The sequence below is a fragment of the Pelobates fuscus genome, chromosome 10 (genome assembly GCF_036172605.1).
Source record: "Pelobates fuscus isolate aPelFus1 chromosome 10, aPelFus1.pri, whole genome shotgun sequence".
NCBI classification, from domain to species: domain Eukaryota; kingdom Metazoa; phylum Chordata; class Amphibia; order Anura; family Pelobatidae; genus Pelobates; species Pelobates fuscus.
Window position 1 is genome coordinate 15,869,563 of NC_086326.1, and position 23,920 is coordinate 15,893,482.

Genomic DNA, 23,920 nt, shown 5'->3' on the forward strand with positions numbered 1-23,920 from the left:
GCATTGAGAACGACCACTTACTGACTTACTTATACTGAGAGACAACACTCAGAGACAGCTTGTGCTAAGAGAGAGAACTGATTACCTTAGTTGTTTTAAATTGGGAAACTGTGGATGGTTAGCTCGTCCCACCAAAGCATTGAGTATATATAACCCATGAACAAGGCTAAAAATATATTTTAAAAAACCCAGAACAGCGTACAAGGTTAGAGAAGGGGAAAACAAAAATATATTAGAAAATCTATAAAAACATATGAGGAACACAAAGACTTAAAGGGACACTATAGTCACCCAGACCAATTCAGCTCAATGAAGTGGTCTGGGTGCAATGTCCCTCAGGTTTTAACCCTGCACATGTAAACATAGCAGTTTAAGAGAAACTGCTATGTTTACATAGCAGGGTTAATCCAACCTCTAGTGGCTGTCTTCCTGACATCCACTAGAGGCGTTTCTGCGACGCTGGATGCGAAATTCGCATCCAGCGTGCAGAGCATCTATAGGAAAGCATTGAGAAATGCTTTCCTATAGACAGTTTGAAAGCGCACGCGGCAATTGCCGCACATGCGCATTCCGCTCCACTTTGGAACTGACGTCGGCGGGGGAGGAGAGGGAGCCCAGCGCTGGATTAAGTTAAGCTGCTGAAGGGGTTTTAACCTTCAGCGCTATGGGAGGGGGACCCTAAGGGTGAGGGCTCCCCAAGGATTATATAGTGTCAGGAAAATGGGTTTGTTTTCCTGATACTATAGTGATCCTTTAAGAATGTATAGGCCTGATCATGAAAAAAGCAAACAAACGCATAAACTGCTACATAACAAATTGCAGCAACATACACTGTATACACTGTAAAATTAAATAAACAACTGTTGCAACCAGTATTTGACAGCTGGTTCTTCTATCCAGCTGGTTCTTCTATCCAAGGAGCTCATATGAATTCCAACTTGAAGAAGATAAGACTAGCATCCGATCTTCTTACTTAGGTGGATCTTTGGATTATTGGTTCAGTCTGGGAGTACGGTTGTAATCAGTAAAAATAAAATCAGAAACATTTAGGAAGCAGATAAACTTAACATCTAGAAAATGCAAACTACCAGTACTATGCAAAAACATTATTTTAGGGGAGGGAGTGACAGGTGCTATTGCTAGGAGGTTATGCTCATCCTTATGACTAAGAAAGTTTGTAGATCACAGATTCCTGCAAACTCTGTTTTGTCCTCCAGGAGGCATAACCATAGAAACATAGAATGTGACGGCAGAATATAACCATTCGGCCCATCTAGTCTGCCCAATTTTCTAAATACTTTCATTAGTCCCTGGCCTTATCTTAAGTCTAGGATAGCCTTATGCCTATCCCACGCATGCTTAAACTCCTTTACTGTGTTAACCTCTACCACTTCAGCTGGAAGGCTATTCCATGTGTCCACTACCCTCCCTGTGAAGTAATACTTCCTGATATTATTTTTAAACCTTTGTCCCTCTAATTTAAGACTATGTCCTCTTGTTGTGGTAGTTTTTTTTCTTTTTAACATAGTCTCCTCCTTTACTGTGTTGATTCCCTTTATGTATTTAAATGTTTCTATCATATCCCCCCTGTCTCGTCTTTCCTCCAAGCTATACATGTTAAAGGAACACTATTGTCACCTAAATTACTTTAGCTAAATAAAGCAGTTTTAGTGTATAGATCATTCCCCTGCAATTTCACTGCTCAATTCAATGCCATTTAGGAGTTAAATCGCTTTGTTTCTGTTTATGCAGCCCTAGCCACACCTCCCCTGGCAATGATTGACAGAGCCTGCATGAAAAAAAAACAACTGGTTTCACTTTCAAACAGATGTAATTTACCTTAAGTAATTGTATCTCAATATCTAAATTGAACTTTAATCACATACAGGGGGCTCTTGCAGGGTCTAGCAAGCTATTAACATAGCAGGGGATAAGAAAATCTTAATTAAACAGAACTTGCAATAAAGAAAGCCTAAATAGGGCTCTCTTTACAGGAAGTGTTTATGGAAGGCTGTGCAAGTCACATGCAGGGAGGTGTGACTAGGATTCATAAACAAAGGGATTTAACTCCTAAATGGCAGAGGATTGAGCTGTGAGGCTGCAGGGGCATGTTCTATACACCAAAACTGCTTCATTAAGCTAAAGTTGTTCAGGTGACTATAGTGTCCCTTTAACCCCTTAAGGACACATGACGTATGTGACATGTCATGATTCCCTTTTATTCCAGAAGTTTGGTCCTTAAGGGGTTAAGATCCTTTAACCTTTCCTGGTAAGTTTTAACCTGCAATCAATGAACCAGTTTAGTAGCCCTTCTCTGAACTCTTTCCAAATTATCAATATCCTTCTAAAGATACAGTTTCCAGTACTGCGTACAATACTCCAAGTGAGGTCTCACCAGTGTTCTGTATAATGGCATGAGCACTTCCCTCTTTCTACTGCTAATACCTCTCCCTATACAACCAAGCATTCTGCTAGCATTTCCTGCTGCTCTATTACATTGTCTGCCTACCTTTAAGCCATCTGAAATAAATACTCCTAAATCCCTTTCCTCAGATGTTGAGGTTAGTAGGGTATAAAATATTCTATACTCTGCCCTTGGGTTTTTACGCTCAAAATGCATTACCTTTTTTTTTTTCTAATTTACCTAAATCATTTGCCATTTGGCTTATCCCTCCTGGAACATCAACCCTGTTGCAAATTTTAGTATTATCAGCAAAAAGACATGCCTTACCATAAAGACTGTTGCAAATTTTAGTATTATCAGCAAACATACATGCCTTACCATCAAGACCTTCTACAATATCACTAATAAAAATATTAAAGAGAATGGGTCCAAGTACAGATCCCTGAGGTATCCCACTGGTGACAAGCCCATGCTTCGAATATACTCCATTGACTACAACCCTCTGTTGCCTGTCATTCAGCCACTGCCTAACCCATTCAACAATATTGGAATCCAAACTTAAAGATTGCAGTTTATTGATGACCCTTCATTGTGGAACACGTTCTGATTAAAACAAAACGTAAACAAAAACTGGAATTTGCGCTATATGTCTGTTCAATCGTAATTCACCGCTGTCACATTAAGTGCACCCACACTTATTATATATCATTTTGTTCAGGAGAAACAGGGCTTTAATTTATCATTAACTATTCATATATGAAACATAATTTATTAGATTTTACTGCAAAAAAATGCACATATTTGTAATCAGCGATGTCTCACGAGTACAACAGTACCCCCCCATTAACAGGTTTTATGGTGTTTTGGAAAGTTACAGGGTCAAATATAGAACGTTCCATTTTCAAATTGAAATTTGCCAGATTAGTAATCTTACCTTTGAGACAGTGTGGTAGCCCAGGAAAGAGAATTACCCCCATAATGGCATACCATTTGAAAAAGCAGACAACCCAAGGTATTGAACGTGGGGTATGTTTAGTCTTTTTTACTAGCCACTTATTTACAAACACTGGCCAAAGTTAGCGTTCATATTTGTTTTTGTGTGAAAAATGCAAAAAACTAATATTTGGCCAGTGTTTATGACTAAGTGGCTACTAAGAAAGACTGGACACACCCCACTTGCAATACCTTGGGTTGTCTACTTTTGTAAATGGTATGCCATCATGGGGATAATTCTCATCCCTGTGCTACCATACGCTCTCAAAGGCAACATAACCAATCTGGCAAATTTCAATGTCAAAAAAATGAAATGCAAGCCTTATATGTGACTCTCTAACTTTCCAAAACACCATAAAACCTGTACATGGGGGGTACTGTTATTCTCGGGAGACTTCACTAAACACAAATATTAGTGTTTTAAAACAGTAAAACATATTACAACAATAATATAGTCCATAAAAGTGCTGTTCGTTTGTAATAAATGCAAAAAAATATTCACTTTTACTTCAAATATCATCGTTGTAATACAATTTACCAGTTTGAAACACCAATATTTGAGTTCAGCGAAGTCTCCCGAGTAAAACAGTACCCCCTATGTACAGTTTTTTTGGTGTCTTGGAGAGTTACAGGGTCAAATATAGTGCGTGAGAATTAAATTATCTGCACTTTCTCCCTGTGTTGTCAGGCAAGTCAATCAAATTTTAATTACCGTATATACTCGAGTATAAGACGAGTTTTTCAGCACATTTTTTGTGCTGAAAAACCCCAACTCGTCTTATACTCGAGTCACTGTCTGTATATGGCAATTTACATTGCCATAATACAGACAGGGGGCTGTGTGCGGTTACTTACCTCTCCTGCAGCTCCTGTCAGCTCTCTCCTCCTTAGAATGAAATTACATATGAATATATAATTTATATTAAATTTTGTTTCAATATTTTATTTATTTATTTTATTATTTTATTTATTTATTATTGTAATTATACGTATATATATATATATAATATATGTGTATATATCTATTATATATATAATATATATACATATATATATGTAACGTCATTCTAAGTGTATTTTAATACTAATATATATACTTATATTAATATTAAAACACACTTTGTATGACGTTACATATATATAATATGTATATATATATTATATATATAATATATACACATATATTATATATATATATATATATATTGTGGCGAAACCAGCTTCGCCACTGTGAACTGGAGAGGCCTGGCTGCTGGCCTCCTGCCCGCTGACTATGGCCCCTGGACGTGTTGCACTTTAGAAACTATATTTGGGCAGGTAATAATTTGTATTGCTGCTGCTGGCCCTTTAAAAGCATCTATGGACATATTGGGACTTTTGGGACTACTGTCCCTTTAAGACTGTGATACATATTCTAGTGTACTGCCTGTAATATTATATGTGTATTAAGTTTAACCTGGGATATGTATGCAGCATTCACTGATTGTTCGGTAGAATCACTCCATTTATTATATTGAGTGAAACTACCGAACAACCAGACCACCCAGGAATAAGTGTGCCTCCAATTACAGTTTGCAACAATGTTGCAAACGGGTAATTGGCACTCAGTGTAATGTATCCTTTGTCCTCTGGGTGGCCGCCATTCGGGAAACAAACACGTGGCGGCGGCCATCTTAAACTACCGAACAGCGGTGTTTTGCCGTCGAGTGTCTGGAACTAAAATCGGACACTTGACTAGGCAAACACCGCTGAGACCTCCATACTTCCAGAAATTCGTATGGAAACTACCGAATGACCCGCCGTTCGGTAGAAAGAACCCCACAAACAAGGGAATTCATTCTAACCCTCTCCAGGCTCTATAACACAGGCAATTCGCCTGTTTTCATTCCCTTGTTTGTGACCGACCGCAGGGCCAAAATGCATGGAACTGTTTTCGGATACTTTACCCATGCGGTCGGTCAATACTTTAAAGTCCCATAACTCCTGAACCATTTATCCGAATGGGCTGATTCTTGCATATGTTGTCCCCCTGAATAAGGGCTATCAGGGGATACCTGTTTTGGAGGTGTAGCATATGTATTTGGGGTACATCCAGGAATTGGGGAAAAAGGTGTACAGTATAATTGTGTTAAGTGTTAATCTAAGGGGAGGAAATGTGTGGGAGGTACATCCATGTGATTGGTTAATTTCATCCTCCCCCTGGGAGTGTCCTGTATGTACTTGTTGGTAATAAAAGCCAGACTGGGTGTCCCAGTCTTGAGTTCCTGCTTAACCCTCAAAATGAAGTGTCGTCTCGTTCTTGGGGGGGATTGGATTGTAAGCTGACTGCCAAGAGTGTAAGCCGATTGTATGCTTTTCTTGTTCAGCTGTTCCAGTTCGGAGTGTATTTCGTATCCAGCTCGTGAGTTCTGATGTTCTGCAGTAGCTGTGCCTGTCTATGGAAAAGGGGATTATCGCCTAAACGCATTTTTCCCCTTGTATGCTGAAACGGTCCGTTACAATTGGTGGCAGCGGTGGGATCGTTCCCACAGCCAGAAGGACAGCTACAGAACACCAATTCCTTGGAGTTACAAATTGAGGGCAACGTTAGCATTCGTGCAGCGCCCCTGGCAGCAGAGGTATCCAGCGACTTGGAGCAGACAAGTATGGAAGGCTCTGACGCTGAAGATGATTTTATGGCCAAGGTGAGGCAGCAAGTGGCCCAGTATGGGGGTTATATATCCATGGACACATTCCAGGGGATCTGGAACCAGGTCATGGCTGAGCAAAACTCAAAGATGGACGAAGAGTATGATGAGCAGGAAGAGTGGTACAGCAGCAGAGTAGAGGCTGCATCCGAGGAGGTTAGCCGCCCCCCCCCGAGGCGGCAGGAAGAACCCGAAGTAGGGGTCCTCATAGATTGGTCCTGTGAGGAACCACAACAGGCAGGTGGAGATGGGACCGAGGTCTCTCTACCGGCCCTACAGGGATGCTGGGCAGTCGGCCCAGATCCCCAGCGGCAGAGTAAGTCCCAGGGAGCTAAAGGTGTCGTCCTTCCTCCCCAGCGGCAGATTGTATCTCAGGGAGCTGAAGGTGCCGTCCTTCCTCCCCAGCGGCAGTGTGTGTCCCAGGGAGATGAAGGTGTCGTCCTTCCTCCCCAGCGGCAGGCTGAGTTACAGGGGGCAGAGGTTGTTGTTCCTGCCCCCCAGCAGCAAAGTGATATGCCAAGAAGGCAGTGTGAAGGGAAGGGAGAGGAGAGCAGTGTCCTCCCTCCCCAGCGGCAGTGTGTGCCCCAGGGAGCAGAAGGTGCAGTCCTTCCTCCCCAGCGGCAGTGTGTGTCTCCGGGAGCTGATGGTGTCGTCCATCCTCCCCAGCGGCAGGCTGAGTTACAGGGGGCAGAGGTTGTTGTTCCTGCCCCCCAGCAGCAAAGTGATGTGCCAGGAAGGCAGTGTGAAGTAAAGGGAGAGGAGAGCCGTGTCCTCCCTCCCCAGCGGCAGGGTGTGTCTCAGGGAGCAGAAGGTGCAATCCTTCCTCCCCAGCGGCAGTGTGTACCCCAGGGAGCTGATGGTGTCGTCCTTCCTCCCCAGCGGCCGTGTGTACCCCAGGGAGCAGAAGGTGCCATCCTTTCTCCCCAGCGGCAGTTTGCCATCCAGAGAGAGGAACTTGTTACACCCTCTCTCCCACGGCAACCTAACCCACCAAGGGGAGATGTTAAGCCCCACAACTGTGCAGATGGGACCGTAGTCTCTGCACTTACAGCACAAGGGATAGGGACGGTCGGTCCTGTTCCCCAGCCTCAGTGTGATGGATCCAAAGGGGAGACAGTCGGTCTCCCCCTCCAGCAGTCGAGCTGTGCACCTAAAGGGGAGACAGCCAGTCTCCAGCAACCAGACGCCCACCAGACTACTCCCGTGGTAGTGCTGGCAACAGGACAGAGTACCGCTGGTCTCTGCCCCCTCAGCAACCCACCAAGGCAGCCTACCCGTCTCCCACCCAGCAGTGGTGAAACACCAGAACTTGGACAAAATCCTTTCTCACCCAGATGTAGTAACCGGTTAGTGTGGGTGGGCTGCTCTGTTATTTCTGTTTTGTGGGTGGGTTGCTGGACTAACCAGGGCACTGACCGGCAGAAAGTCAGGTACCCTGTTAGTCTAATTGGCAAAGGGGAGAAATGTGGCGAAACCAGCTTCGCCACTGTGAACTGGAGAGGCCTGGCTGCTGGCCTCCTGCCCGCTGACTATGGCCCCTGGACGTGTTGCACTTTAGAAACTATATTTGGGCAGGTAATAATTTGTATTGCTGCTGCTGGCCCTTTAAAAGCATCTATGGACATATTGGGACTTTTGGGACTACTGTCCCTTTAAGACTGTGATACATATTCTAGTGTACTGCCTGTAATATTATATGTGTATTAAGTTTAACCTGGGATATGTATGCAGCATTCACTGATTGTTCGGTAGAATCACTCCATTTATTATATTGAGTGAAACTACCGAACAACCAGACCACCCAGGAATAAGTGTGCCTCCAATTACAGTTTGCAACAATGTTGCAAACGGGTAATTGGCACTCAGTGTAATGTATCCTTTGTCCTCTGGGTGGCCGCCATTCGGGAAACAAACACGTGGCGGCGGCCATCTTAAACTACCGAACAGCGGTGTTTTGCCGTCGAGTGTCTGGAACTAAAATCGGACACTTGACTAGGCAAACACCGCTGAGACCTCCATACTTCCAGAAATTCGTATGGAAACTACCGAATGACCCGCCGTTCGGTAGAAAGAACCCCACAAACAAGGGAATTCATTCTAACCCTCTCCAGGCTCTATAACACAGGCAATGTTTTGGAGGTGTAGCATATGTATTTGGGGTACATCCAGGAATTGGGGAAAAAGGTGTACAGTATAATTGTGTTAAGTGTTAATCTAAGGGGAGGAAATGTGTGGGAGGTACATCCATGTGATTGGTTAATTTCATCCTCCCCCTGGGAGTGTCCTGTATGTACTTGTTGGTAATAAAAGCCAGACTGGGTGTCCCAGTCTTGAGTTCCTGCTTAACCCTCAAAATGAAGTGTCGTCTCGTTCTTGGGGGGGATTGGATTGTAAGCTGACTGCCAAGAGTGTAAGCCGATTGTATGCTTTTCTTGTTCAGCTGTTCCAGTTCGGAGTGTATTTCGTATCCAGCTCGTGAGTTCTGATGTTCTGCAGTAGCTGTGCCTGTCTATGGAAAAGGGGATTATCGCCTAAACGCATTTTTCCCCTTGTATGCTGAAACGGTCCGTTACATATATATATATATATATATAAATATATTTATTTTATTTTAAAACATGTTTAATATTTTTTTTTACTCTCCCACCAGCAGGGGACTGTCTGATATTTCAGACAGTCCCCCTGCTGGCAATTCCACAGCCAGCTATAGGGGGCCATGTGATCGCTCTTTGAGAGCGATCACATGGCCCCCGGGGGCTTATTTTGCCGTGGGGGGGCTGCCTGGGCTGTGAGGCAGTCCTCCCGAAGCGGAGCGCCGGGAAGGTAAGTATCCCGGGCGCTCCAGGGCTCAAAGCCGTTACGGCGTTCTATGCCGCTGCAACGGCTTTAAAGCCCACTTAAAGCGGGACGGCATAGAACGCCGTAACGGCGGGAAGGGGTTAAAAAGCCTTACTGAAATCTAGGTAAGCAATGTCTACTGCACCACCCTGATCTATTATTTTAGTTACCCAATCAATAAGATTAGTTTGGCATGATCTCCTGAAGTAAACCCATGTTGTCTCTGATCTTGAAATCCAGGTGATTTTAGATGTTCAACAATCCTATCCTTTAACATGGTTTCCATCACTTTCCCCACTACTGAATTAAGGCTTACTGGGCTATAGTTGCCCGATTCCTCCCTACTACCTTTCTTGTGAATGAGCACAACATTTGCTAACTTTCAATCATCTGGGACTACTCCTGTTAGCAATGATTGGTTAAAAAAATTGACCATTGACTTATTTGTCTTTACTCTTGACAGTTGAAATAGAACCTCTGTAAACTCACATGTAACAAATGACTCATTTGTCCTTTTCCCTAACTGAGGCCTCTTTCCTTCATTTTCATCTGTAAATACTGAACAAAAATATTATTTGAGGCAGTCGGCTAGACCTTTATCCTCTTCTACTTGCCTTCCTTCTTTTGTTTTTAATCTAACTAATCCTTGTGTTACGTTACTTTTCTCATTTATGTATCTAAAAAATGTTTTGTCCCCTTTTTTTACTGTCTGCTATTTTATCTTCTTTGTGTGATTTGGATGCTCCTATAGGCTTGCTTAGCCTCTTTCTGCCTAATCTTATAGATCTGTCTATCTTCCTCACTTTTTTTTATAATTACTAAACGCTAACTTTTTGTTTTTTAATATTTTGGTCACATCTGCGGAGTACCACAGTGGTTTCTTGAATTTTTTGCTTTTACTGACAAGCCTAATGCAATGTTCTGCTGCCTTCAGCAGTGCAACTTTTAAATAATCCCATTTCTCTTGGTCTCCATTTAAATTGCTCCAGTCTGATAATGACTCCTTTACACATATTCTAATTTTAGAAAAGCCTGTTTTTCTAAAGTCTAAAACTTTTGTTTTTGTGTGTTGTGACTCAGTCACTGTTCTTATATTAAACCACACTGACTGATGATCACTGGATCCTAAACTTTCACCTACAGTAATATCTGATACCGAATCTCCATTTGTTAACACTAAATCTAGTATGGCCTCTTTACGAGTTGGCTCTTCAGCTCCTTGTTTTAGAGACAATCCCAGTAGGGAGTTTAGAATATGTGTTCCCTTGGCACAAGCAGCTATTTTGGATTTCCTGTTACCAAGAAGATTAAAGTCACCTATGATGATAACTTCCCCCTTCATTGTCATTTTAGCAATTTCCTCAACTAGTAGATTATCTAACTCTTCTATTTGTCCTGGGGGTCTATAAATCACACCCACACGAGTTACGTGTTCGCCTCACTAACTTTTATTAGGTTAGATTTTATGCTATCCTTCACATACAGGGCCAAACCTCCCCCTTTCTTGCCTTCCCTGTCTTTTCTATATAAAGAGTACCCTGGTATTGCTATGTCCTAGTCATTTTTCTCATTATACCATGTCTCAGAAACAGCGACTAAATCTACATTATCAGTTGCCATTATTTCTACAAGTCCATGGATCTTATTCCCTAAACTGCGAGCATTTGTAGACATGACTAAGCTTATAATTTTCTAACACACTTGCTACATACACCTTCTGTCCTTGTTTTGGGGGGCAATTGAATTGATGTTTTACCATCCTTTGCGCACCCCCCCCCCCCCCCAGTTTATCCCTATGACGACCTTGGACTTGTTAACATTGAGTATTTCTTTGTTTTTAATTCTTTTTTTTTTATTGTGCATGTGTTAACAAACAGGCTTGATGCGCCACGACAGCGGTAACAAGCATATATAAACAGGAAAAATATATTCTTAGCATGGCATTCGGAAAAACTGCATATTTTTTATATATTGAAATGACAGGCTAGGAACCGTAACATAGTATTATATGTCAGTAATTAGGTTACACAAATTGGTGTAGTAATCAGGCTATGCTAACTGACTTGGTCATCAGTAGTGCTGACTATTTTGACAAGCAGGTGTGTGTATGTCCACTGGTTAGTATGTGGTTTGGTCATTAGGGATGGGTACACTTATGTGGGGAATGCAAAGTGCGCAACATTGAGGGCAGGTTTACTGACCTATACACAGCATTATCTGAACAATGATGTAAAAATGTTAACAGGCTAATAGTGCACACATGTGTGACAGTTTACCATTGGGATTGGGCATAAGGCTAGGAAAATTAAGCATGTGAGGTGGGAAAAAAGAAGAGGACCATACGTCAAAAACATTGCAAACATTATAGCAGCATCAGGGTCATTATGCGTGTTATTGAGTCAGACACGTAAGGCCATCATGCTTCAATTGTCCCTTTTCGGCCAATTCCAGAAGTCGGCAGATCCTCTGCATAGGTAGGGAAGCAATAAAGGGCTGTCCGAGCTGTGGTGTTTTCTCGTGACTGTGTGGTACCAGATACTTTCCGCCTCAGGAGCAGGTCTCCAGGCTTGACCCTTAACATTCCACTGGCCTGGTGAGCGGGAACCCTCTGAGCATGCCAAGTTGGTACCTGCGGCTTTGAGTTATTCGTGGGAGATCCTCTCCGTGCATGCCGAGGCCAATAGAGGCGGTGGTTGATGGCAGGGCGGTGTATTTTAAATCTGGGTGCTCTCTTCGCCCCTTTCCCTTGCTTCTTCGCAGTCAGAGTTTTGACTTCATGATTGTGTTCAGACTTTGCTTCAGTTGGAGCAGTGGGCGGTCGAGAGACGTCTGTGGCTGCTGGTGCCTGTGCCTGTTAAGCCAGTTTAGTCCATAATTGTGCCCAGAAGTGATCAAAGGCTTATTTGATTGGATGCCCATGAATGTCTCTCCCATCGCCAGCCGCTCAGACACGGGAGAGGGCGTGCCGCCCCTCAGCCACTGGTCTGCCGGAGGCAAGCAAACACCCATCCCACAGGGCTCGCAGCAGTGGGGAAATTTCCCTTCAGGCGCCCACCAGACCCAGCGGTTGAGCATCCGTGGCTTGTGGGTGGTCTGGGTCATCTGTCCGTGGCCCAGACGATCCCGGGCTTGTACGTGCGGTCTGTGGTGTCCCAGAGGATGGTTGCATAAGTCCCTTCAGTCACTTTTGCTAACAAGTTTTGCCAGTCCAGGAGGACAGCCTGGGCCCAGCACGGAATCTTCCGTCTCGGCGCGTGCCTCCCCCATGAGTGGTGATAGGGTTTGGGGTTGAGCGTTATAGGGGCAGGGGCGTGAGTGTGGCAAGGTGAAGGGGGTGAGTGTGACAGGGTGATGGGGTGAGCGTGTGTATATGGCAGAGTGCAGGGAGTGTGGCAGAACATACAGCTAATTTCGCATGTTTTATATTTTATCCATTTGTGAGTTATGGTATCCGAACACTCTCTCGGCTCCAGAATGAGGACCACCCTTGTACCCCATTAGAGCATAATCACCTAGTAACTTAAGTGCAAAACTCGCAGGGAAGTAATTAATGAATGCTTCCCCTGGGCGGCCGCTATTTCATATAACCGAATGCACGTAGTCGGCAAACGAGTGGTGGACATTTTGTCTTCCGAACATGGACAGCGGCACTTGAGGACATTGAGTGCCTGGAACTCTTTTCGGCTAGGCACTCGCACGAACCCCGGTAAAGGTTATACCACTGCCCGTTCTATTTCCCGACCAACTATGCGAATGACGTTCAGGAGATGGGAACTACCGACTGGGGCGAGCATTCGTTTCCCGAAATCAAGATAATTCCTTGCATGGTTTTTGCACAGGAACCCCCGAACAGAGACTGGCCGGGACACCTATTTCCCTGGAACTGTTTTGGGCTATCACCTCGTGTCCAGCTGGTCAAAACGTTACCCTGTTGCCCAGGGGTCAAGTCCTGGGGAAAAAAGTGTGGGAACTCACCCAAGATTCCCGCCCCACCCTTTAAAAATGAAAATATAAAAAATTACACTCCTATGCATATAGTGCAGTGCATGTATAATGAATGTAGTGTGTTTGTAGTGAATGCAGAGTATGTATAATGAATGTAGTGTGTTTGTAGTGAATGCAGAGTATGAATAATGAATGTAGTGTGTTTGTAGTGAGTGCAGAGTGTGTATGATGAATATAGTGTGTTTGTTGTGAGGGCAGTGTGTATAATAAATGTAGTGTGTTTGTAGTGAGTGCAGAGTGTGTATAATGAATGTAGTGTTTGTAGTGAATGCAGAGTATGAATAATGAATGTAGTGTGTTTGTAGTGAGTGCAGAGTGTGTATGATGAATATAGTGTGTTTGTTGTGAGTGCAGTGTGTATAATAAATGTAGTGTGTTTGTAGTGAGTGCAGAGTGTGTATAATGAATATAGTGTGTCTGTAGTAAGTGCAGTGTGTATAATAAATGTAGTGTGTTTGTAGTGATGGTAGAGTGTGTATAATAAATGTAGTGTGTTTGTAGTAAGTGCAGAGTGTGTATAATGAATGCAGTGTGTTTGTAGTGAGTGCAGATTGTGTATAATAAATGTGATGTGTTTGTAGTGAGTGCATAGTGTGTATAATGAATGAAGTGTGTTTGAAGTGAGTGCAGTGTGTATAGTAAATGTAGTGTGTTTATAGTGAGTGCAGAATGTGTATAAAGAATGTAGTGAGTGCAGTGTGTATAATGAATTTAGTGTGTTTGTAGTGAGTGCAAAGTGTGTATAGTGAATGTAGTGTGTTTGTAGTGAGTGTAGAGTGTGTATAGCGAATGTAATGTGTTTGTAGTGAGTGTAGAGTGTGTATAGCGAATGTAATGTGTTTGTAGTGAGTGCAGAGTGTGTATAATGCATGTTGTGTGTTTGTAGTGAGTGCAGTGTGTATAATGAATGTAGTGTGTTTGTAGTGAGTGCAGTGTGTATAATGAATGTAGTGTGTTTGTAGTGAGTGCAGTGTGTATAATGAATGTAGTGTGCTTGTAGTGAGTGCAGAGTGTGTATAATGTATGTAGTGTGTTTGTAGTGAGTGCAGAGTGTGTATAATCAATGTAGTGTGCTTGTAGTGAGTGCAGAGTGTGTATAATGAGTGTAGTGTTTGTAGTGAATGCAGAGTGTGTATAGTGAATGTAGTGTGTGTAGTGAGTACAGTGTGTATAGTGAATGTAGTGTGTTTGTAGTGAGTGCATTGTGTGTATAATGAATGCAGAGTGTGTATAGTGAGTACAGTTTGTATAGTGAATGTAGTGTGTTTGTAGTGAGTGCATTGTGTGTATAATGAATGCAGAGTGTGTTTGTAATGACTGCAGAGTGTGTATAATGAATGTAGTGTGTTTGTAGTAAGTGCAGATTGTGTATAATGAATGCAGTGAGTGGTGTGTGTGTGTGTGTGTGTGTGTGTGTTGGATGATGTGTGTGTGTGTGTGTGTTGGATGATATGTGTGTGTGTTGGATTGTGTGTGTGTGTGTGTGTGTTGCATTGTGTGTGTGTGTTGGATGATGTGTGTGTGTGTGTGTGTTGGATGATGTGTGTGTGTGTGCTGGATGATGTGTGTGTGTGTGGGATGATGTGTGTGTGTGTGTTGGATGGTGTGTGTGTGCTGGATGATGTGTGTGTGTTGGATGATGTATGTGTGTGTGTGCTGGATGATGTGTGTGTGTGTGTGTGTGTTGGATTGTGTGTGTGTATTTGTGTTGGATGGTGTGTGTGTGCTGGATGATGTGTTTGTGTTGGATTGTGTGTGTGTTTGTGTTGGATTGTGTGTGTGTTTGTGTTGGATGGTGTGTGTGTGTGCTGGATGATGTGTGTGTGTTGGATTGTGTGTGTGTGTGTTTGTGTTGGATGGTGTGTGTGTGTGCGTGCTGGATGATGTGTGTGTGTTGGATTGTGTGTGTGTGTGTGCTGGATGATGTGTGTGTGTGTGTGTGCTGGATGATGTGTGTGTGTGCTGGATGATGTGTGTGTGTGTGCTGGATTGTGTGTGTGTGTGTTTGTGTTGGATGGTGTGTGTGTGTGTGTGCTGGATGATGTGTGTGTGTTGGATTGTGTGTGTGTGTGTGCTGGATGATGTGTTTGGTGGATTGTGTATGTGAGTTTGTGTCGGATGATGGGGGGAGCATTTTTTTTTTTTTTACTTTATGTGTTTATATTTTTTTTGTTTTATTCCCCGCTCCCTGCTTCTTACCTTAAATCTGTATAGGGAGGGGGAAGATGTGGTCTGGTGGAGGGAGGCAGCCGCTGCACACAGGTGCCATCACACGCTGTGATCCCTCTCCAGCTCTATCTCTCGCGAGACTCGCCTGTGCGGAGCATTGCCATGGTAACCCGTGGCAACGCTCTGACAGCCGCGGTTCTCGCGAGAGTTAGAGCTGGAAAGGGAACACAGCGTGTGATGGCCCCTGTGTGCAGGTAGCAGGGCTCGAGTCCTGCAGGACTCGAGCCCTGCCGGTGCCAATCCAATTCTACTGAACAGATCTGAGGGACACTTGGCCAGGATATACCCTCAGATCATAGCTATCCGGGCATATAACTTTTGTGGGGTTCCTAGTTATGATGGGGGTACTTGTGGGGTACTGTTTATTTTGTATAGGTTTTTCTATTTTCTGTGAGAGAAAATTGAATTATACAGGAAAACCCTGTAATGTTGTGTTGGAGACCACATGTTAGGGGTCTGTGCATAAAAGCCGTGTGTGGCCTGAATAAAATCAGTTGACTCCCAGAACTATGTTTCGTCTGGTTAATGGGGGAATGGATGCTTGCATGTTTAACGGTTCCAGTCTGGCTGAGAGGATGAGGCTGGCTGAGAGGAGCGATTAGTGGAGGGTGAGGGTAAGGGTGTGTGGTAGAGTGCGAGGAGTGAGTGTTCCAGGGTGAGGGTGTGTATATGCAGCATGCGGGAGTGAGTGTGGCTGGGTGAATGGGGCTGTGGAATGGTAAGGGGTGGTGAGTGTGACTTGGTTGAAGGATGAGTGTTACAGGGTTAGTGTGGCAGGGTGATGACGTGTGAGTGTGACAGGGTGGGGTAAATGTGACAGGGTGAGGCGAGGAGACTTAGAATGAGTAATGGGATGACAATGTATGGGGACTGTAAGGGGAAGTGTGTGTGTGTGTAGAGGGACAATACGTGTGGAGGCTGTGTTAAGCACAGTCTACCCACACTGTAACACAATTTATTTCTGGTCAGGAAGGGTGACAATAATATTTAATAGTCTGGTGGATTCCTTGGTGGTCCAGTGGTGTACCTGTGCAGGTCTGTGATGGAGCACATGTAACAGACCGTATTATTTGCTGCTCCAAGTCCAGCGCTCTGTGACTAAGTGAGTAAGAGCACAGGGTAAAAATCCATTCTCTACAGTTGTGTTCTGACTCCCTCAGAAAGTGCCAGAATCGCAAGGAATTGCAATTTATATAGAATACAAATTGCTGCACCACGGACCTCCAGGGAATTAATGTTAATTAATATATTTAAATAATATTTCAGGTGGTGGGGCAGCAGTACATGGGCTGGTTATTGTGAGCTGTCGCCCCCCAGGACCCCGTTAGCCATGCCATCCTGACAGCTCACACATCCCAAAGGCTGACCCTGTGATCTACCGACAGTACCCTTACAAACTACAACCTTGCCTGAATAATACTGAATAATAGTGAATAATAGTAAAAATTATTAATCGGCTTTAATTTAGTTATTCCAAATAAGTGTGTGCTACGTGCATTCAATTACCCTGAGAAGGAAAATGTATTATAAATGTAGCTTTTACTCTAAACCTCGATAAATACAAATGTTGTTTCGGAATTTCTCACTAGAGGGCAGTAAATGAAAGCTTATTGCTACTGCATGATTCAGAGTTAACAAGTAGTTTATCTAAGTCTGTCTGCAGCGCTCACAGCATTGCGGCTTTTCAGCATCAGGACTAGTGCAAGCATTTTTGGCTACACGGGAAAAGATGCATTGAGCTGTTCTCACACAGATAACTTCAGCATCTTGCCAGCATTTATGATATCTATGTGAGAGCTGCACGATTGTGACTCCCATACCTGTAGGGCCCAGAAACAGAGACAGATTTACAGTAAAGCACCCCCAGCCTCTCCAAAAGATGTACATATATACACGCACACACATTCTCAAACACACATACATAAATATTCTCACACACACATTGGGTTTCTGGGATTTGTTGCTCAGATATTCGCTTTCTCCTGCAAAAAGTTTATAATTAACCCCTTAAGGACCAAACTTCTGGAATAAAAGGGAATCATGACATGTCACACATGTCATGTGTCCTTAAGGGGTTAAACTTTAACTCCCAGCCCCCTTACTGTGTCCCTAAAGCTGGTTTATGGGGTAAATGATCATCGTAATTGACTGACTTCGTTTTTGGCTAGGTTAGTTTCTGATTTTTAGATCACTGTAGAAGTTACACAGTCTTGGGATGTGCTGCAAAATACGGCAATTTCCTCACGGACCTCCAGCGTCAGATTTTCCCCATAGGAAAGCATTGAATAATGCTTTACTATGAGGAGGTGTAATACATGCGGAGCCTGAGTCCATCGGCGCTGGATTCAGGTAAGTGGCTGAAGGGGTTTTAACCCCTTCAGCCCCGCGGGAGGGAGAGGGGCACTGAAGGAGCCTTTAGTGCCAGGTAAATGGGTTTGTTTTCCTGGCACTATAGGATCCCTTTAACATTTTACTATAATAAATGTAACACATGCAAGCTTACTATTTAGTGAATCAATGAATGAGGAACGAATACAGAAAATACAGTAACTCCTCTTTCTTGTGCATAGCAATATTGGTTTTATTGTTGTTTTTGTACAAAATATACATATCTGAAATGCAAAGCAGCTATTGTAATCTTAACAAACTAGACACGTTTAAATACATTGGGTTAATTTTATTTACATAGTTCATGCGATTCTAAGTGAGTTTTTTAATTCAGTGCTAGATTACCTTCGTATTTAAGATGAAACAGGCATTCAATCAACAAAACAACGTAAAGTAAGATGTGATAAAACATTCCTTCAAATAAAGTCATTTAAAAGGAAGAGGTTAATACAAATTTCAATCTGTATCTGTCATGCTGCGAGAATCAAAAGTTCCCTCCTGACAACCGAGGCATTCAGATGTGGTAGAATGGAAGCCAGCTGGAAAACCGGTGATTGGATTTGTTATTTCCAGCCCTGGGATATTGCTAATTGTTACTCTCAGCGTTAACATACATAGGCTGAGTTAAAAGCAGCCATCATTAATATCTGAGACAGGATAGTTGCATGCTTTATAAATACAATGTCCGCTTGTCCCCAAATATGGAAGAAATATATTGATTTCTTCTCTGTGTCCTGATCGGGAGGTTATTGCGCTTTTCAAAAATAAAAAAATGAAATCATCTGCATAGGAAATATCACCCTTATCATTTATATTTCTCAATATAACCCTCGTTTCGAGGGTCCTTAGAAAAATATAAAATGTCAGAAACATTAGGTGTAGCATTCGTAAATTAAGTATACTGGCATCATAAGAATTTACTAGTTAATAATAATAATACAATAATTTATACAGCAATTGTTTTAATTGTTGGGTTCAAAGCACTTCTAGTGCACACACTCACTGGACTGAACTTAGAGTCAATACAAAAATGTTGCTATAACCTAACCTATTTGCTTTATGCTGCTGGGAATCAAACCTGCATTACCGAGGTTTGAACAGACAAAGCATTTCAGCCAAGAAATGTAATGACTAATTACTTAGAAAGTATTTGTGTCTAAAGTCAGCATTAATCATGATAATAATGAAATATTGTTGTGATTCGAATGATACCATTTTTAATTGGAGTGTGTGATTTCTCCGGATTTAAGGCAGATTAACTACAACTGTACCAGCAGATTACCTGTTTAAATGGTAGTTAAATTAAATATAATATATATTAAATAATTTGAGGCTTAGCGTTTTGCCCACAAGTGACCCTTTAATACAGTTGGATTCTCCATTTTCCTTATTAAAAATGGTTTAAACACTTATGCCAGCAAGTGAACTAGTAGGATTTATATTAAAAAAATTGTGCTTATTCACTAAAACCTATGAGTTGTGTACAGTTGGCAACAAAGTTGTTAAATGTAGGTGAACAGATTTTTTTAAAAAAATCCAACTAATCTTATCTGGATGTTTTTTAATAACTTGGAAATGTTGCAATAAATGTTTCATAAACGAAACAGGACTCAACACAGCTGATGATTTAATAAAAGTGACTCGCTAGGGTTCTTCAATAAAATGGGAACTGGGGAGAGCTGGCAAAGGTATTGCCAGTTATAGGAAAATGTTTCTTAATTGGAAAAATTTATTTGAAGATCTTTTTCCCCCATTCTTGTTATTATGGCCTAATTAGTCAAACCATTTTCAGTTTTGCATAATTCCCCTAAATCTCAGCCCGCATCCTACTAACAATTCCTCTGCTTGCTATCTGTTCCGGTCTCTAACCTTTTTCAGACATCATATTGCTTGAATGTTGGCCATGGGTTGTGGGAGTTATTGTTTAAATTGTAACAAATACCCAGTTACTTTTATCTACATCCTCTGCTACAGGTATGTCTGGGTACATCAATCACATCCCTTGGACATTGCCCATGTCTATGACCTCATGCTTAGGTTATTTTTTCTTATTTAATCACTGCTTCTTTTCCCAGTGGTCTCCTTCCTTCAGTAATCGATTCTACATGCAATACAGTGTGTCCACACAACAGAAGAGATTCCACTAGGTTTGAGAAATAATACATGTAAAAGGAACTCTCCCAGACACCTAAATCGCTTTAGCTTCCTGAAGTGCTTTACGTGTGAAGAGTGTGTCCACTTTTTCATTTTACAAAAAGTGCAGATTTCAATAGAAATTGACACTTTTATAAATGAACCTGGTTACACCCCCCTGGCTGTCAATCATACAAGCATTCCTGTTACTTCCTGGTTTGGTTAGCTCAGTGGAGCTAAACGCAAGAGGCAACAATTTCCCAGAGCAACTGCCTTGCAAAGACCTTTCAGTGAGCAGCATTGGAAGTCTGTGATTGGACAGCCATAGAAAGTCTGGGCGGGGTTAGAAGGGGAGGGCTTGCAAAGGCAGCAGACAAGAGATCTTTACCTTTTGCGAGCTGGTTTTAGATCTACCCTCTATGAAGAAATGCGGTCCTATTACTTCCTGGTTTGGTTAGCTCAGTGGAACTTAACTCAAGAGGCAGCAATTGCCCAGAAATGCTTGCAAAGACTTCTCATTGAGCTGCTATGGGGAGTCTGTGATTGGACAGCCACTGAGCTGGGGAGGAAAGGGAGATCTACAGTTTTAAAACATTTTTAGATATACCTCCCACTGAAAAAATGCACAATTAAATGTATACATGTTTTTATATTGGTATATCTACAAAATAGTGATTTAAAGAAAATGTTACTTGGGCAGTGGAGTGTCCCTTTAACAGTACATTCAAGAAGAGGGAAAAAGAGCAGGGCAAAAACATTTTCTATAACAGTCAACGTTTGAGAAGTTGGGTCAGTGGCAGGTGACACTTTGAACTGCATCAATGTTATTGGAGTCAGAAACCACACAAGATCTCTGGAGAATGAGTGTGATGCATGTTTTTCCATTGTTGTAGGAGCCATTACTTATCCATATACCAACTGCCACATCATTTGAGTGGAAAGAATGACAAAAAAACAACCTTGTTTATACCCAAAAGTATTGCGGGTAGAACTGCAGGTATTATCTTAACGATTTAACTGTTGTATTGTGTTAAACTGTTTTAGCTATAGCTGCAACAATCACACTAAATCTAAATCTAAATCTAAGAGTTGGACTGTTCTGCTCCTCATGTAACTTGCCTTCATGTAGATCAAAGAAATTCAGTAATTAACCGCTGAGTGTGAGAAATCCAGGAAGGGTTGCTTTAAGGGAGGATATATTGTAAAAACAACACTGCAGTTTGCATAGATACAGTAAGTGTGACATACAATCATGCACAATGTGTTTTCATAAGAATTCTTCATTAAATGTTCTTGAGGCTGGACTGCTCCCCTCACCTAGGTTGACCTGCAATGCAGAAGTAATTACTGTTCTTTACCAGAGTCCATACTCTATCAGTTTAAAACTGATATTAGGATTCTGCCCCTTCCAGCTTCAAATATTCTAAACCTGCCCGGATGTTATATCCCAAAAGAAATTCCTGCTGTCCTATAGCAATGTTTCTCTACGCATTAAATTGTTACATTCTAAAAGGAGCATTCCAAGCACCATAACCACTGCCTGTTCTTTAAGGAGCTAGTAGGCTGTAAGCGCTGCCTCCTGGTTCTGTGTAAAATCAATTTTGACATAAACTAAGGGTTCCTCACGGATCTGTAGAACAGGTTCTGACTTGTATTACTAATGAGGCAGTTACACGTATGCATTACAGATACATTTATTTGACATATTTATATGTCACTTATTAGCTGACAGTGTCAACTGAAGAGACATAACCACTACAGCGGGCTGTAGTGGTTATGGTGTTTAGTGTGCCTTTTAAAAGTAAACCTTTTGCAAAAATAGCAATTATATTTAAACTTTTAAGGGCCAGAAGACAGTGCTGTATCTCTCTCTGAGATACAAAGATTCAAATGGATAGCGATAAGAAAATTCATTGCAATAAATGATGTGTTTAGGCATGCTCCTTACTACATTAAATACTAAGTTTAAGCATATTCTCCCTTACAAAGAGGGCATTATTGTACCCACAGTTAGAGGGTCAAACAGTATCTGAAATGCCTTTAGCATCTCTCATAGTTGAATCGAAAATGTAATCCGAACATTTTCTGCTTCACTTCTGGGACTTCGGTTCCTTAACCTTATGTGAAGTCGGAGACATACTAAATATAAACATCCCAGGTATTGCTTTAAAGTACTTGCAGGGTTATTTACTAAATTGGCAATTGTCAGCAACAGACATGGGTATTTCACATTTTAGACTAAAATTGCCTCAATGAAAAAGGTTCTAGTTGTTTAATGTTCCAGCCCACATTTTGAACATAAACGTACAATTCCCTGCACACATCCTGACAATTCCCTATATCAGAAATAATCCTGCAAATGTGTCATGATAATCTGATATTCACATTTGTTATATTGTTGTTTGGAATACAGTACATACAATGTCGACAGGTTTAAAGCTGTTAATCACATATAGCTGTCCCCATTCCTGTATTAATGTATTATTTTAAAAATACAATGAGCAGTTTTTTTTGTTTTTTTGTTTTTTCCACTTATAGCTCAACAAATAATACCACTATCTGATATGATTCCTTTAGAAGTCATGCTATGCATTATTATATCAGGTGCAAACTTGCTACAAAACAATTTAGAGTCAAAATCTGGGCTTGTTTGTAATTTTTCTATCTTAAAAAAAACATAAAAGAAAATAAACAAACAAGCATAAAACAAAAACTAAACTCTGACAAATTTTATGATGTAAAATTCCAGGCCCATTTTGTTGTTATCTCAATTCCTCATTGCCTAAGTTAGTTATCTCCATTAAATTGGTAGTTGATAGTTATGCATTCTCTAATCACTTCAATATCTGTTAAGCAAAATCAACATCATGCTGTAATGTCATAATAAAAAGCAAAACATACCCCAGAGCAACAGCCGTCTTTTCAAATAAATTTCTAGACAATAGACGACATTTTAAAACTTAAAACATTATTTGTTTTTGTTTTTTTAAAAAAAGGTTAATTTCAAAACAAGTAACAGATAAAATGCAACTACACAGTTAAATATAAATTAAAAGGAAAATTTAAACTACAATATATCTATAAATATGCAAAATAATACATTTCACCCCCCAAAAAAAATCTATAAACCACTATGGTTTTGTGAATGGATCACGAAAGAATTTCACTAGTTATTGGTAAGTGGAGCCTAGTCGTTGAGTTGAGGTATTTAGAAGAAAGTAATACTCTTTGATATACCCTACAGAGATAGATCACAAACTGCTGCACACTGTTTGATCACAATACTTGCTAGTTGCCGATGAAATGAGGTGAATCGATAATAAAGAAATAATACTCAAAGTTTTCTTAAGCTAACTTGTAAAAATAAACATTGATGTACGTTCTCCTATTTTTTTTATTTTATGGTTTTTGGACTTTAGCAAATAGTCAGTTGCGGGCTGTAGAAGGCTAAATAGTTTTCTCAAGTTCTCCAACGATGATCATCATCACCAATTCATACCATGAAAAAGTCCATTCTTCAGCTCGTAAATTTTCGAGAACACAATCCTAATGTAGGCTGATAAGAGTTAGTGGAAAATTGCTAATTACTCAAGTTTTGGGGAGGGGAGTCTTTATATTTTTTTTTTTTTTATTTTTTTTTATTTTACAACATCCAGAAATCTATTCAGATATTATCATTGCATTTTATTTTGCTTTGAACCAAGGATTCTGTATTTGTGCAGCCAGAAGAAAGGTCTATTTCAAAGTGTATTTTTTTTTTTCAAGGAAGCTTGTTGGTGAAACTGTCTTTAAATTACATTGTCAAATAGTTGCATTGATCTCATAATATTTTCATCCTGGAAAAAAAAAAAGATAAAAACAACAATAATTTAGATTTTCTTTGTAACGTGTCACTTACTGCAAACAAAAATTGGCACTATGAAAGTTCGTCAATAAATTTAATTGAAATGTGTATGTTATGCCAAAACAGCAAAATTTGAAGAATTATCCATGTCAGCTAGTTTGCAGTTCAGCAGTTTTTTCTAACATTGACAATTACTTAGAGCTATTCACCATATTACATTGTTGGGAGTTGACCTGGGAATTTCAAAATTTAGGTAATCCTGCATCCATGAACATGGGTGAAAAATCTAAAATAGGGTTGAAAGAGAAATCATTTCTGTATCAAATCAGAGTGCTTTTTTTTATACGGTCTTGTATATGACAGCTTGAAGACAGTCACTTATGTGAACCCAAACATTGA

At 41.2% G+C, this 23,920-nt stretch overlaps 1 protein-coding gene and 1 long non-coding RNA gene across 5 annotated transcripts in view; both read right to left on the reverse strand.

The window, feature by feature from the left end:
- Window positions 1-17,712: 17,712 nt before the first annotated feature.
- LOC134575608 (uncharacterized) lies at window positions 17,713-20,745 on the reverse strand. The gene is made up of 2 exons (XR_010085705.1): window positions 20,120-20,745; window positions 17,713-19,886 (listed from the first exon to the last, which is right to left on the reverse strand). It is a non-coding gene; the product is annotated as an uncharacterized LOC134575608 (long non-coding RNA).
- Window positions 20,746-20,859: 114 nt separating this feature from the next.
- Window positions 20,860-23,920, reverse strand: part of KCNIP2 (potassium voltage-gated channel interacting protein 2) — a 395,028-nt gene continuing 391,967 nt past the window's right edge. For all 4 annotated transcript variants that reach the window (XM_063434930.1, XM_063434933.1, XM_063434932.1 and 1 more), the window contains one exon: window positions 20,860-23,513. In XM_063434930.1, the coding sequence (XP_063291000.1) occupies window positions 23,466-23,513 (48 nt within the window). In that variant the 3' untranslated portion in view covers window positions 20,860-23,465. The remainder of the gene's footprint in view (window positions 23,514-23,920) is intronic.